The sequence below is a fragment of the Pararge aegeria genome, chromosome 7 (genome assembly GCF_905163445.1).
Source record: "Pararge aegeria chromosome 7, ilParAegt1.1, whole genome shotgun sequence".
In the NCBI taxonomy this organism is placed as follows: domain Eukaryota; kingdom Metazoa; phylum Arthropoda; class Insecta; order Lepidoptera; family Nymphalidae; genus Pararge; species Pararge aegeria.
The window spans coordinates 19,718,712-19,734,695 of NC_053186.1; the positions used below are offsets into that span (position 1 = coordinate 19,718,712).

At 35.8% G+C, this 15,984-nt stretch overlaps 1 protein-coding gene across 1 annotated transcript in view; it reads right to left on the minus strand.

Moving 5' to 3' along the window:
* LOC120625067 (neuropeptides capa receptor-like) overlaps positions 1-15,984 on the minus strand; it is a 64,286-nt gene that overhangs the window by 13,480 nt on the left and 34,822 nt on the right. Inside the window, exon 4 of the mRNA XM_039891979.1 lies at positions 10,309-10,456. Within this exon, the coding sequence (XP_039747913.1) occupies positions 10,309-10,456 (148 nt within the window). The remainder of the gene's footprint in view (positions 1-10,308; positions 10,457-15,984) is intronic.

The window sequence follows — 15,984 nt, forward strand, 5'->3', positions numbered from 1 at the left end:
TGCTGCCAGCATCTTAGGAACTGTACCTCGCTGCGGTGGTTTCGAAGACGTTTTAGATTTTATTTAGTTTTAAAAAGTTTTTTTTAGGTTATATTTATAAAACAATTATTTTAAAGAATAAATAAATTCTATATAACAAAACAAATGAATTAGAAATAAGTAATAAATTTTCCCCGCCGAGTTTAAGCCAATGAGATCCCACTTAACCAGATGATTGCTTTATAACGACTTTTGTTGCTTAGTGCCTTCGTAAATTCAAGGTAAAGCAGAACACCGCGATCTGCATACCGCGTTGCCTGCCGCTCCGCTTCCCGCTAAGCCAAATGCCGTGGCCGGGCTCATATAACTGTCACCCTCGCGTCGCTGGATCGCTAATTCCATAATTCATGAACTTCAATTACATTGCTGAATAAATTTGCATCAGTTTTAGTCTCGTCACCTTTTTCCTTTATATTTTTCAGCCATCATTTTCATTTTTTTTTATTAAAAGAGCAATTACGAGTACGTTATTGCTTGTTTATAAAAAGGGCAAGGGTAAACTGACTTTGGAAAAGAGGGGTTGAACTCTCAAGCGGATGCACTAATTCATATACGGTTTTATGCATTACGTTACGTCGAAAGACTACTTTACTTTATGTTTAATACATAAAGTAAAGCAGGATCTAACATATTATATTGTGTGCTAAATTTCATTATCGTTGGTGCACTGGTGCAAACAGACAAACTTTCGCATTTGTAATAAAAATACAATTAATTTTTTTTGTTCCTTTGATTAATAAAAATAATAGGAATAGCAAAGTAACGTGAAATAGCGGTCAGTAATGAATAATGAATACCTTTATTTCTTACTTTGAGTCACGTTTCGTTAATTGTATGATAAATTGAGTATCATACAGTTTCTATGAAGTTGATAAACGTCGCGTCTTCTGTGATAATAGAGAGAAATAAAGAGCTTCGAGCCACCACGCTGCTATGATGCGGGTTGGTGGGCTTAATCTACTAAACTCAGTGATAGTTACCGAAACTGATAATAATTTACCACCAGCTTAAATTAAAGTAATGGGATAACTTGTCTACCTTCACAAAAAACTTTTTAATAACATATATTTCACTTTTCATATAAAAATAACTTGAAAAAATTGTCATCCACGTACGTTATTTCCAATTAGTAAACACATAAAAATGATTACAAACAAACAGTGATATTTATAAAAAATATAAGCCGTCTAACTGTTCACTAATGGGTATGGTACCTAAAATACTGGCCCTATTGCCCCTTTGAATTACTAGACTTAGAAATATAACTTGACTTGACTTCCATATTTGGTTTTGGTACTTTAAACATATCTAAATCTCGCTCTCAGACTACGTCCTGTAATAATTGACATCAAAGGGTCTGTCGGGTCAACATTGCCTGCGAACGGTGTGGGCATAGTATTCGTAAGACAACATATTAGTCTATATAAATAAAAAGTGGATATAAATAGTCGACTTACAAGAAATGGTCGTAAATTAGTGTCATCTGCATATCGTCTGCGAAAGGTACAGAAGTCATTTGTGGGATTGAGTGTATACTCAGGAATCATATAGAAGCATACGCTTTTATAATATGATTCCCGGGTAAGGTTTTATTCTGTACCTACCAATGCATAAGTTTAAAAATTAGGTTTAAACACATTTATTACTATAAAATTGATGAATTTCTTAATGACAAGGTTGCTTAGAAGCATTCGGCTCCGCTTTCATCTCTCACAAGATAGAAAAATGAATGCTTAAATGAAAAATGAAAAATGTAAACAGTTGATGCTGAAAAAGAGCAACAGCTGAGTTTCTTTCTGGCTTCTTCTCGGTAGAATCTGCCATCCGAACCGGTGGTACAGTCACTACAAACAGACAGACTTGATATTTCAAAAGTGCTTATATTAGGCCTGCTTGCAACAAATGAATTTTGAATTTCGAATTTTAGAATTTTGTTCTGATTGTCAAATGAATTGTGGGCCATTTGTCGTTTCCACAGAGGTGTAAATGCGAGGGTACCCTCGCATTTTTGTTGTAAAGCCCGGCGGCCTGTCACCAACAGACGGTAAATAATTAGCGGCCCTTTAAATGAAGAGGGGCGACGTAGTAGGGGCATAAGGTGTATGGATCTCATTTAGAATAAAGGAAAGCTGTTTCATAATAAACATGACTGCGAACCTTACCTTCATCCGCTTACCCGATGAACGCCCACTGCTAGACTTTGGTTTTTGACGACCTCCATGGCGTAATGGTGAGCGTAGTATTCTTATGATTGGAGTGCAATTTGGATATTTATAAATTCTGGCTGGTCTGGTGGAAGGTTTCGGACGTGGCTAGTTAACATACTGTTAGCAAAGGCGGGACGTCAAGCAACTAAGCGTATCTAAAAACCGAATTATTAGAGGTGCATTATTTACTGTCTCTGAGACTTATCTGTGAAACCGAAACGCTAGTAGTTGTTGAGTAAACCTCTGCCATAGTTTACAAAAAGAAATCAGATTCAGCCCTATCATTACATGCAAAATTTAAATCAAGTTACTCCAGTCACTTTATTAGGTACGCGTCGCGTAACGTAGGTACTATGCATGTGTCGGTCTTTTATCTTCAATAGAGTTTTTATAATTAAACACTTAAAATGTTTTGAATTAGTTTGTATGGAAAGATAAATATGCTTCTTTAGATTTCTAATTTTTACAGGGTGATGATTCCTTATGAAATATATTTATGCACCCGTCAACAGTTTTCGGTAATCGCGATTCGGTTACACGTTGTATATATGCTATTATAAACTAACACAATACTTAATTACATAGGTAAGTAATGATTTAAAGTTTTGACACAGACAACACTGAACGGTTGCCCGTTTAAACAGTATCCTACTCGTATGTCTATCTTTAGAATACGAGCTACGTATGTGCAAAATGTCATCAAGATCATTGCAGAGGTGGAGCTGGATATAGAAAATCCAATAAACAAGCAGAAACTCAAATGGAGAGATGTATTGTGCGGAATGAAGTGTAATTGAAATTTAATTCTTTCTCATCTTAAGGATTTTCTGGTAACATAATTTTCTTTCCACCACATACGACTATATACTTCGACACTAGAGCTTCTTTACAACTTTTTTTTTATAGTGATAGTTAACGGACTAGATGGTTCACCTGATGGTAAGTGCAAAAGTGCTCTGACGATGTAAGCCGTGCTATGTCTCATGTGTCGCACTGGTTTACTGTCAATAATTTACTTTTAAATGCAAAAAAAACTAAGTGTGTGGAATTTATTTTACCAAATGTAAAGAAAGTTAATAAAAATATAATAATAAATGGAGAATCACTAAAAATGGAAGATTCCACAGTTTTTCTGGGCATGACCTTAGATTGTAAGCTTCACTGAAGCTATCCAACATTAACAATTTACATTTTATATTTCAAAATTTATTTTTCTACTTGTGAGAGATGAAAGCGGACCCGGATGCTTCCAAGCAACCTTGTCATTAAGAAATTCATCAATTGTATAATAACCTTGCTGTAATAAATGTGTTTTAACACATTCTTTAAACTTATGCATTGGTAGGTCCAAAATTACCTTAGGAATCATATTATAAAAGTCCCACAAATGACTTCTGCACCTTTCGCAGACGATATGCAGATGACACTAATTTATGACCATTTCTTGTAAGTCGACTGTTTATGTCCACTTTTTGTTTATAAAGACTAATATGTTGTCTTACAAATACTATATTGTTATAAATATATTGTGAAGCTACAGTAAGTATGCCTATTTCTTTAAACTTCTCACGGAGGGATTCGCGTGATTTAAGTTTATATAGTCACCGTACAGCTCTTTTCTGCAATATAAATATAGTTTCGATATCAGCTGCTTTACCCCATAACAAGATTCCATAGGACATAACACTATGAAAGTACGCAAAATAAACTAGCCTAGCTATTTCAACGTCAGTAATCTGTCTAATTTTTCTGACTGCGTAGGCAGCCGAGCTTAGTTTACCCGCTAGTGAATCTATATGGGCACCCAACTGTAGCTTATTATCCAAGGTCACACCCAGAAAAACTGTGGAAGTCTCTATTTTTAGTGATTCACCATTTATCATTATATTTTTATAAATTTTCTTTACATTTGGTAAGATAAATTCGACACACTTTGTTTTTTTTTCATTTTAAAGTAAGTTGTTAACTGTAAACCAGATCGGCACATGCGACATAACACGGTTTACTTCGTCAGAGTTAAAGATAACTCCTATCAGTCTTAAAAATTAGAGATGTATCATCTGCAAACAATACAATGTCGCATGTTCCACTGACATGGTACGGTAGATCATTTATATACACTAAAAATAGAAAAGGACCCAAAATCGAGCCTTGTGGGACACCCATTGAGGTATTTGAACCCTGAGACTTTGCATCATTTATGCAAACTCTTTGGGTTCTATTGCTGAGATAAGAGGCAACCAAATTTAGTGCAACGTTTTGGATACCATAGTGGCTTAGCTTAAGAAGCAAGGTTTTATGATCAACACAATCGAAAGCTTTAGATAGATCACAAAAAACACCCATGGCGTTCTGTGAACATTCCCAGGCATCATAAACATGTTTTATAAGTTTAGCGCCTGCGTCTGTTGTGCTACGACCTTTAGTAAAGCCACACTGCTCAGGGTGTAGTAAGTTATTTACATTAAAATGATATAAAAGTTGATTTAATATAATTTTTTCAAATATCTTACTAAGAGCTGGTAAGATTGAGATAGGTCTGTAATTGTTTATATCATTTTTATTACCAGATTTAAATAGAGGAATAAGTTTACTATGTTTCATTAGGTTCGGGAAAGTACCTAAATCAACACATTCATTGAAAATTATGGCTAAAAGAGGAGCAATGACGTCAATAATTTGAGATATTACCTTTACCGACATTCCCCATATATCACCTGTGTTCTTTAATTTTAACAATTAAAATGAAATAAAACTTTGCACTCATCAATGTTGCCTCTTAATAAATTCTGAGCTGCAGTAGGTGAGGAATTTAGTGAATCTGTTAACAAAATAGGAACATTCTGAAAAAAGTTTTCAAAAGTATTTGCAACTTCTGTATCAGTAGTTACCATATAATTATTAATAATTAATTCAAAATTTCCGTCTCGAGATTTAGTTTTCCCCGATTCATTATTAACAATTTTCCAGGTTGTTTGTATTTTGTTTTCAGATTTTACTATCCGATCTTTAATGTATAGCGACTTAGCTTGTCTACAAACATTTGTAAATGTTTTGGGGTAACTTTTTACATATTCAAGGAAAGTTGGAGTCTTATCCCTGCTTTTGTAAATGCCTATAGTAGCCCAATCACTAAACCTCATTTTTTTATTAAAATGCACTTTCTATTTCATTGAAAAGCGTACGATAAAGATTGTCGGGATGACAGATTTCAAAAAAGAGAGCAGGAATTTTGGCTGATAATTCACCTTTAAATCGCGTCAGTTTACTCTGAGTTATTGGCCTGTACTTAACAATATGTTTATTTCTATTTGTACCAACAACAGTAATTTGTTGGCCACAATGATCTGACCTTAAATTGTTTAATATCGATTTACCTAAGACATCACAGTTAAAAAAAAAATTATCTAAACAAGATGCTGAAGTTGCTGTGATTCTAGTAGGTTCATCGAAAGCATTATTCAAATTAAAGCATTTAAATAAGTTTAACAACCTAGTCGTAGTAGTATTATGTAATAAGATATCAACATTGAAATCCCCGCATACTATTACATTTTTAGTAGACATACACAATCACTTAAGCACATCTTCCATTACATCCTCGAATTGGTTGAAATCACCTGAGGGGGGATGGTACACACACACTATTATAAAACGCTCCAGCTCCACACAAGACAGTTCAATTATGCGCTCCACAGAAAGACTAACTATATCTTTTCGCTCCTTACAAGTTAAATTATTGCGTACAAAAATTAAGGATCCACCATGAATAGCAGTCTTTCTAAAGAACACACTTGACATTTTGAAGTTATTGATGTTAACTGCTATTTGTGCTCCAGTGAGCCAATGCTCAGTTATACACAATATGTGTATATTGAATTTTTCAACAAACAGTTCCATTTCTAATTCTTTGCCGGTGAAGCTCTGTTTGTTTTGATGTACAGTGTTCATATTACAGAGCTTCCCCGTTGTCTCACTGTCTAGTTTAAATAACTATTTGAATTAATTATAGTACTAGAACAAGTACTAGGGTCAATATTAGAAATATTGGTGGTACTTGAAGTACAATATGTAGAGGTGTCAATAGACTTAGTTACAATACTTGTAACAGTATCATTTAAGTTGTAAGCTAGTAAAGATGCCAAGTGGTGCTTACTTTTCTTAGATAAAATTAAACTATCTCTAGACAATAGGGATGGATGTTAAGCCTCATGTACCTCTATCTAAAGGGGATTGGTATGTACAGTTGCGTTGCGTTTAATGACAGGATCCGATCCACGGGATAACTACACTGGACGCCTCGATTTGGAGGCTAGCGGGATCCGAAGCACGGTGCACCGCTGGCCGACCGCAGGTAGTAGGGGGCCCAACTAGTAGGTTCGTCACCTATGAAAGGCTGCCCCGCCAACTAGCGAAAAATCCTGGGATGGCTTCCATCGCGCTGGTTGACGACCAGAGAGAGGACCCGATGGTGATTCCCAGGGGGGTTCGGGCGTCCCCGCAGTCTCCAGTCAAGTCTTGTTTTTAGTGTGGTATCTTCGTGGATTGAGGAGTCTACAAACGTCGCGCCTCGTACAACTGCCATCCCCTTTCCTATTCACCCTTTACATCAAATGACACGCGGTTCTTCAAATCAAGATTGAATAGGCATCTTCTAGGCAAGCGCGCTTCATCTTAGGCTGCATCATCACTTACCATCAGGTGTGATTGCAGTCAAGCACTTGTCTATATATTTAAAAAAAAAAAATTACACCGGCAGCCACACCCATTGACCGGCCGATTGGCGCAGTGGGCAGCGACCCTGCTGTCTGAGTCCAAGGCCGTGGGTTTGATTCCCACAACTGGAAAATGTTTGTGTGAAGACCATAAATGTTGTTCAGTGTCTGGGTGTTTATATGTATATTATAAGTATTTATGTATATTATACATATAAATATTCATCAGCTATCTTAGTACCCATAACACAAGCTACGCTTACTTTAAGACTAGATGGCGGTGTGTGTATTGTCGTACTATATTATATACATCTATTTATTTATTGACCGGAACACAGTATTGCTACAATACTGCTTGGCGCTAGAAATAAGCATGGTCATAGTATTTCCCCGGACTAGCTCTGTCACAAAAAGCTTTACTTTTACTAAAAACTCTACAATTGCCCCACTATAAATCAAACAATATGAAGCCAATTCAGCACCGCTATGAAACAAAACAGGCCTAATATAAGTACAGTTTAAGCAACTACAAGTTAGTTTAATATTAACAAACAATACATTTTGGTCGAGAAATAATACAGTCATCTCTTTAAGTTACAGCGTTGCATTCCGCTAACAACAACAAACTGAACTGTTGTTTTCATGTACAAACTATGCTTTCAAACTGATAATTAAATAAGCCGAGACAGAAGAGCTTTACTTGCAAGCTTTTAATTAAAATGTTTGTCTCCAAATCCATACTTCTCTACGAAGGTTATCTGTTTACCGGTAACTCCAGGATTGTGATGCGGTTTTCACCATAACCAGAAAGAACAAACCGCGTACAAACTCACGTCTCAATAGTAACTGGTTTTTACAGAGAAACAAATAAATAAACAGATAGACTTTATGACATTGCAGGATTGGCATTTATTATTCCATGGACTTGGAATCAAGATTTACATTAAATCTTGGCCAAAAGATTAAAGGTTATGAGGAAAATTTTCATAATAATATCTAATTAAGATTTATCTTTGGGCTTAAGAAATTTGACCAAATTACTCATTACCGTCAGCAACTCAAGTGGGTAACTGTTAATGATAGGCGAAATATCCATATTCTTACTTTACTTTATTCTCTTCTATATAGTCCTATCTCTCCGCTTTACCTTAAAGAGCGTTTTTCCTTCTCTCAGCATCTTGTCAGGCTCCGGTCGACGAATGACAACAAGCTTGAGATTCCCTTATCTCGCTCTCAGCGCTATAACGAGTCATTCACTGTTAAAGCTGTAACACTGTGGAACTCGCTCCCCTGGGAAATACGTCATTCCGAAACCATTCACCTGTTTAAACATCGCTTAAAGAATTATTACTTATCTATGTAATTGAGTAGTATGTAAGTTTATAATAGCATAAATATATATCACATATATCTATCATAGTATATATAAATTTATGTTGGTATTTGTGTAGTTAATATGTAAATGTAGTATGTATGTTCATGTAAGTTTATATTACATTTCTTTTTTTTTGTTTTTTTTTTTTTTTGTAACTTACTTTATGCACCATCCATTTTCCACTCTTTTATCGGCTTCGTACGCTCAGGTTGCCTTTAAAAGATCACTTTTAGTGATAAGGCCGCCTTTGCACCCTAGCACTAAGTACTATTACTGTTTTCCTTGTATTTTCCTTTTTTTGTTGTGTTGCAATAAAGTTTTTTCTATTCTATTCTATTCTATTCTAATTGTTATATAAATAACCTAGTTCCTAACAACACACACACGCACACACACACACACACCCATATACACATACACACACGCACACACAAATGAGCTCTTAGGCACTAGATTTTAGGTAGGTATAGCTTTTTTACGTTTAAAGTATCGCAGACACACTAATGAAATATATATACGTTTCTTTTTTCTAAAATAAATGAAAATAAAGATATTAAAAGAGCGCCTGCTTCTTTTCAATAAAATATTGCAAATATCCCAGCCTTATAAGAGCGATAAGGCCACAATACAGTTTTGAGAGAGTTTTGAGTCTTCGTGTGCGAGTTATGCTAGCATTAAAAATGACGGGTATGGGGAAACGTGGGGTAAAGATGGAGAGACACCGTTTCATCCAGTGTTGTTTCACCTCATCACAGCCCATCCCATCTCATTTTATTTCACAGACGAAACGCGTATGTCATTGTCTGTCTAATAATCAGGTGAAGTTTACGGTACACCTGGTCGGAATTTCACTTACTGTGCCCATACATACTCGTGTATGAAATCTCTATTGTCTGCGTTTATTACGGGTTTTTACAAATCCCGTGGGGACCTTTAGTTTTCTTTTTTTAAACTATACTACAATATAGCCCTTGACTGCAATCTCACGTGATGGTAAGTGATGATGCAGTCTAAGATGATAGCGGGCTAACCTGTTAGGGAGTATGGTAATCATACCCTAAATCGGATTCCACGCGACATCGCACCGAAACACTAAATCGCTTAGCGACACGTCGTTGTCGGTTGGGTGGTAACTAGCCACAGAGGCCAAAGCCTCCCACTAGACCAAACCAGGGAAAATTCAGAAATTATGTATTCCCGAATTGCCTCTGCCGGGAATCGAACCTGGGACCTCCTACTTAAATTCAAAGCGCTCACCGTTGCGCCAGGGAGGTCGTTCTGGGATTAAAAGTGGACGTGGATGTAATTATCTTCAACTAACTCTATATCGATTGATTGGTTTCAAAAGTCGTGAAGGAAAGACAAATTAAGTAATAAACACGCTTTCGCACAATATTAGTTAGAATATTTTATTAAAAGATACACATTATTCAATGTGAATAAAATGTTCATAAAAATATCTCAAGATTAAAACGAAATATATGAGTCTTTAATATTATTAAAAGCAAAATAAACTCGTACTGCTAATTTGGTACCTGACCCGTTTAGGTAACTAATAAACAAAATGTACACACTCCTGTTATGTATTTAATCTAAATATTTATTTAAAGACTCTACGTAATTACAAATAAGTTATCCGAACTTTGAATAAGTAATATTACTTATAACTTTTATAATTAAGTTTCAGATATTTCTGCTTATTAATAAAATTTTATGTTCTTAGCTTTATTGCGGTTTATTAATACAGGCATTAGTTCAATAGGTAAGTACTTCAAGATTTAAACTAGAGGTAGTTATACTAAATAGTATTAGGTTTATATCGACTAAGCAATTTAGCAAACCGGTTACTATGTTAACCGATAAGGTTTGATATAACAGCTCAAGATTGCAGGGAACAAAACATAATTATGATACTGAAAAGTCTTGACGAAAAAAAAAAACAAAACCAAAAGATACGTACCCCATGACGTACCTGATGCGCAACCCCATCCGGACGTACAGGCAGAGGATGACGATGCCGGGCAGGACGAAGAAGAAGAAGCTGCTCAGCTCGCAGATATGCCAGGATGGCAGCTCCAGCATCGCGCAGAACGCTGACTCCAACGATGAGTTGCCTGATTCTAGTGACAAGAAAAACTTGACGTTACGCTTGGCAACTACCTCGTTGGCCTAGTCACTGCGTCGTTGAAGTGATACCTGCCATATTACCATAATAATTGCCTACAAAAGCGGCAGTTAATTGTTCAACGGGAAGTTAACTTGGCCAACGGGGCAGTTTCTACGCCAGTGAGGCAACTGCCTCGACGACATTTAAAGATTTTTTACATATTAATGTAAAAAATCTTTTAAGAAAACAGTTAATTAACTGTTTTATTGCCGTAGCAACTGCCTCATCAGTCAAGTTACCTCCTCGTTGATCTATTAATTGCTTTATTGACGTAGCAACTGCTTCGTTGGTCAAGTTACCTCCTTGTTAACCTAGTGTAAGTAGACTGCCCCGTCGAATTTTTTATCAAACAAATTAGAATTATCAGTGTACATTAATATGTAAAAAATCATTAAATTTTACCAACTCACATTGAAGTAGCTTGGTGGGTATTTGCTATGAACCCTCTCTCTTATGAATAAGAAAGACTGTGCACAGTTGTGATAATGGTGAAGAATCCGTGCTATCATGATTCTTGGAAAGCAATAATGAAGCCTAGGTGAAGATGCGAATACCTAGAAAATCCTATTCAATCTTGCCTTGAAGGCATTTAAGTTAAAAGTGGATTTAAAACGACATCTCTTCGAATCACTACGAAACTACTTCAATCGCTCGCATAGTTGTGAGTACGAAGTTGAATATACGATCTCGGCGTATATCAACCCCATATGGCAAAAACTGGTTAACTTTGACTCTGAGTCGCGTTGGATTCCGTTCCAAAAAATAAATATCATTAAATTAATAAATATAGTACGACAATACACACATCGCCATCTAGCCCCAAAATAAGCGTAGCTTGTTATGGGTACTAGGATAAGTGATGAATATTTTTTATGAATAATATACATAAACATCCAGACACTGAAAAACATTCATGTCCATCAAACAATTTTTTTTCTAGTTATAGGAATCGAACCCACAGCCTTGAACGAAGATATCAGTGTCACTGCTTTCTTCGTTCAAGGCACCTCTGCACCACAAATTAAAAAAAAAATAGTAAAATAACAATTCTTTGACTGCCTCAGTAACGAAAATACTTTTAACAATATGTCTTGTTTATTGCAACTGCAAACATGTCCACATATTGTATTTAATGTTTGATAATAAATGAATCAAAGTTACCAAAAGTACTTGCTCGAAATGTACTATCCAAATAAGACTAATTTATTTAATTGTATTTTTTATCGAAAAATATGTAACTCGACTATAAACTTCGTTTACAAAGTTTCAAAACTTTATAATCTCAGGACGCCCCGAAGAATAAAAACTGCTTTTCTCTATCTTCTACATAAAGAACAACTCGCAGCCTGCATTTCAGATCAGCTGAAATCATCTGTTATAATTTTGCAATGTCCAGGGTGAGGGGTGACAGTCTATCTATAGTGAGTTTTATAAATTATGAACAATGCAGCAGACAAAATGCAAGAAAACTATATCCTAACTACATTTTTGTAGTTGACATAAGTTCCAATATAATCCTTCTATGCGTATATAGATAGATCCTTAAAGGTTTTAAGCATTTAAAGCAAATTGAAAACGGGCTTCCGAGATATAATCTTGCTTCAAGATAGATTCACATTCATTATTTGTATAATGAATCTAGTACTTTGTGATAGATAGAAACCGACAAATTTGGTACTGCAAATTCGATAGCTTTCAACCAGTTTGTAACGGATTTGTAATTTATAGATGATGAGATTTCGCAAATAGATTTGGCGAATAATCAAATTAATCGAAATAAAATAAATTAGTATTACATACTAAGTTTACATACATCTATAAGAATAAAGAAAAACGGTACCTGCGTAATAAAACAAAACATTAATTTTTATAATTCTGGTCTTACCCCGAAAACTGCAGCAACAATTTAAATGAGAGCGAGGTGCGTAATTACAAGGATCAACATAAGCTACTTGTAATTCCGGAAGTTTACCCTTAAGGTGTTGGAATAGGGGTTGGAAGACAGTCCGACATTTCCAAGTTTGTAATCGCTATAAAAGAGTTTCTCTTTATTCGAAGAGTGAAATTGCCTTGTTCTTTAATTTTTGACATTTAGGTGTTATAGCCTAGTGCATATTTAATTATACCGGAACCGACGCCCTCCAGACCGGAACACAGCAAACCGGTAAGCACTGTGGTTAAGGTGGAAGGTCCCGGATTCATGATCATCATCATCATCATAACAACCCCTTACCAACCCTCTACAGAACACGGGTCTCCTACCATAATGAGAAAGGGTTTAAGCCGTAATCCACCACGGTGGCTCAGTGCGGATTCGTGGACTCCACACTATGAGAACATTATGTAGATCTCTCAGGCATGCAGGTTTCCTTGCGATATTTTCTTCACCGTTGAATCAAGTGATATTTTAATTACTTAAAACGCACATAACTTAGAAAAGCAAGAGGTGCGTGCTAGGATTCGAACTCGGCCCCCGGAAAGTGAAGTCGAGCTCCTCGATTAGATCCCCGGCAATTCGGGATTTTTATAATTTCGGAATTTTCTCTGGTCTGGGCTGGTGGAAGGCTTCGGCCGTGGCTAGTTACCACCCTACCGATTTAGCGTTCTGGTACGATGTCGCGTAGAGATCGACTACCCCTAACAGGCTACCCCATTACCGTGTTAGTCTACATCATTACTAAGCAACAGTTGAGATTGCAGTCAAGCGCTAACTTGTAGTGAACTAAAAAAAAATTGTCGTGCGAATAGAATTTTCTATGAAGGTCATTATATAGAGGCGTTGTCTAACGATATTGGAATTGTTCGTATTGTTTTATTGACGTAGGGTGAAATACAATCGCAAAGCGACTTTCATTACGTGAAAACTCTCTGTTTTTATGTTTGTGGTAATGTATTACTTATTGTGTCAAAAAGCCTGACCTCGGCAAAGATGAATTTTAGGGTAGCATAAATGTTCAATTGAGAAGTAATGCCAGTATTCAATTAGTTACCTATTAGTTACACCGTATGTATATGTATCATTAACCTTTAAGACATCCTTCCTAATTCTTCTTCTCCCGGTTATTTGTGTGAGCGTATAAAGCTACCTCTTCCGCCTTCCCTTGATGTCCCTTCAAATAATGCTATACTAAATATAATTATTTTATACCAGAAATCTTTCTCCGTCCACGCTACACACCTATTACAGACTTCCGATCGGTGCACTCATTGAAACACAGTGTGAAAGAGCAATATCTATCGTTGTCATAGTATATTTATCACTCTTTACTTATAATAGATATATATATGTATATATATATATATATATATATATTTTTTTTTTATTATACATTTAAATATTTTGTTAGTATGTTTGAAAACTAACTATTGCACACACACATTTTATACAAACTAAACACATATATGTGTATATATACAGAAGAAACTTAGAATAGAAAATAGGGCGTGCAAAGGTGGTCTTATCAATAAAGCGATCTCTTCCAGACAACCTTTGACGTGAGTTTATATCTATATATATAAAAGAAAGTCGTGTTAGTTACTTCACTTATAACTCAAGAACGGCTGAACCGATTTAGCTGAAAATTGGCAGGGAGGTAGTTTAGAGCCAGGAGAAGGACATAGGATACTTTTTATCCCGTTCGACATCATTCCCGTGTGACTTGACATGTAACGTCAGTCACTATAAAACGTGGTATAACAAAAAAGAATCAGACTTGGAATAACAAAATTGACGTATAATGACAGCTATGTAATGACGTATGGATGACTATTTGATATTTGTAAGAAATCAATAATATAACTATTTCTATTAAATAAATAATTAACATTATTGCCCAATTGCCCATTCGTATAAACAGTGAAGTGAACTATAAAACTCGGTATGGTTAAAAATTTAAGTTTTTAGGTGAAGTGAAGTTTAATTAATAATGCCGCGACCAAGACGATCGAATCTTTCCCGACAAAGCCGTGATGCAAGAAGAATACGAAATACTGCAAATGAAAGGACTGAAGAAGAACAAGAAATTGCACGTGAACAGCGCCGCGATAGTATGGCTCGACTTCGTGCTTCTCAATCACGAGAGCAAAGTGAAGCAGCCCGTGAAACAGCTCGGTTGGCAATGCAGAATCGTCGAGCGAACAACAGAGGTCAACAAATAGATAATTTGCGACGCAGAACAAGATATTTATCAAGTGCTGATTTGAATCGAGCAGCGTTTCAATACGATTGCAGCAATGATTACAGCTTGCATCCTAGCGTTTGCATTGGGCAAATGGACGTAGTTTGCGAGTATTGTGGTGCATTAAAGTTTTCCGGAGAAACGCCTGGATTATGCTGCCTTAATGGTAAAGTGAAATTGCCATTGTTGACTCCGCCACCTGAGCCATTGTATTCATTGCTTTGTGGCGAAACACACGAATCACGCCACTTTCTTGCAAATACTCAAAAATACAATGGTTGTTTCCAGATGACGTCATTTGGGGCAGATATTATCGAAGAACGGGGATTTAATCCGACATTTAAGGTATTTATTTTTGTACTTATATAGAATGTAGTTAAAGAATAACTTACTTTATCTATTGGTACCTATGTAGTATATTTGCTAATTCTGAACTCTACTCTCCCACCGAAAAAAGTGTTTATAACCCAGTTAATACTGTCTGGTTTTTATTTTGTAGATACAAGGACAGATTCATCATCGAATTGGATCATTACTACCTTTCGAAGATACACAGAATAAATTTTTACAAATATATTTCATGGGCAACATGGAAGAACAACTTGATCGACGCCTAGAGATCAATGCAGGAATGAAGCGAGCAATTCTTCAAGACTTGCAGTGTCTGCTTCATGAACATCATGCGTTGGTCAGGTTGTTTAAGAGTGCTTTAGAGCGCATGCCAAGTGATGACTATAAAGTTGTTATCAAAGCAGATAAACGACCATCTGGAACACACGAAAGGACATTTAATGCTCCAACAGTAGACGAAGTTGCCATCCTGATTGTTGGTGAACAATTGGAAAAACGCGATATTGTGCTTACACGTCGCGATACTGGGCAACTGCAACAAATATCTGAAACTCATCGATCATATGACACATTGCAATACCCGCTGATGTTTTGGCAAGGAGAAGATGGATATTATTTTAATATTAAAATGAAAAATCCATTGAATGGTGAGTATCAGTATCATAATTTATTTCATTTATTTGTGAAAGACACTGATTTAAAATAATGCTTATTAAAAAAATGGTTAATGTCTGTATTGTTTGCCTTTAAAATTTGCCTTTGAAATGGTTAATTATCAAATTTTTAATTTCAGGTGAAGAAACTACAAAGAAAGTTAGCTCAATGAATTATTACGCATATCGTTTGATGATTCGTCAAAATGCTGACAACTATTTGCTGCGGTTTCGTCGATTGTTTCAGCAGTATTGCGTTGACATGTATGTAAAAATAGAAACGGAACGTTTAACATTCA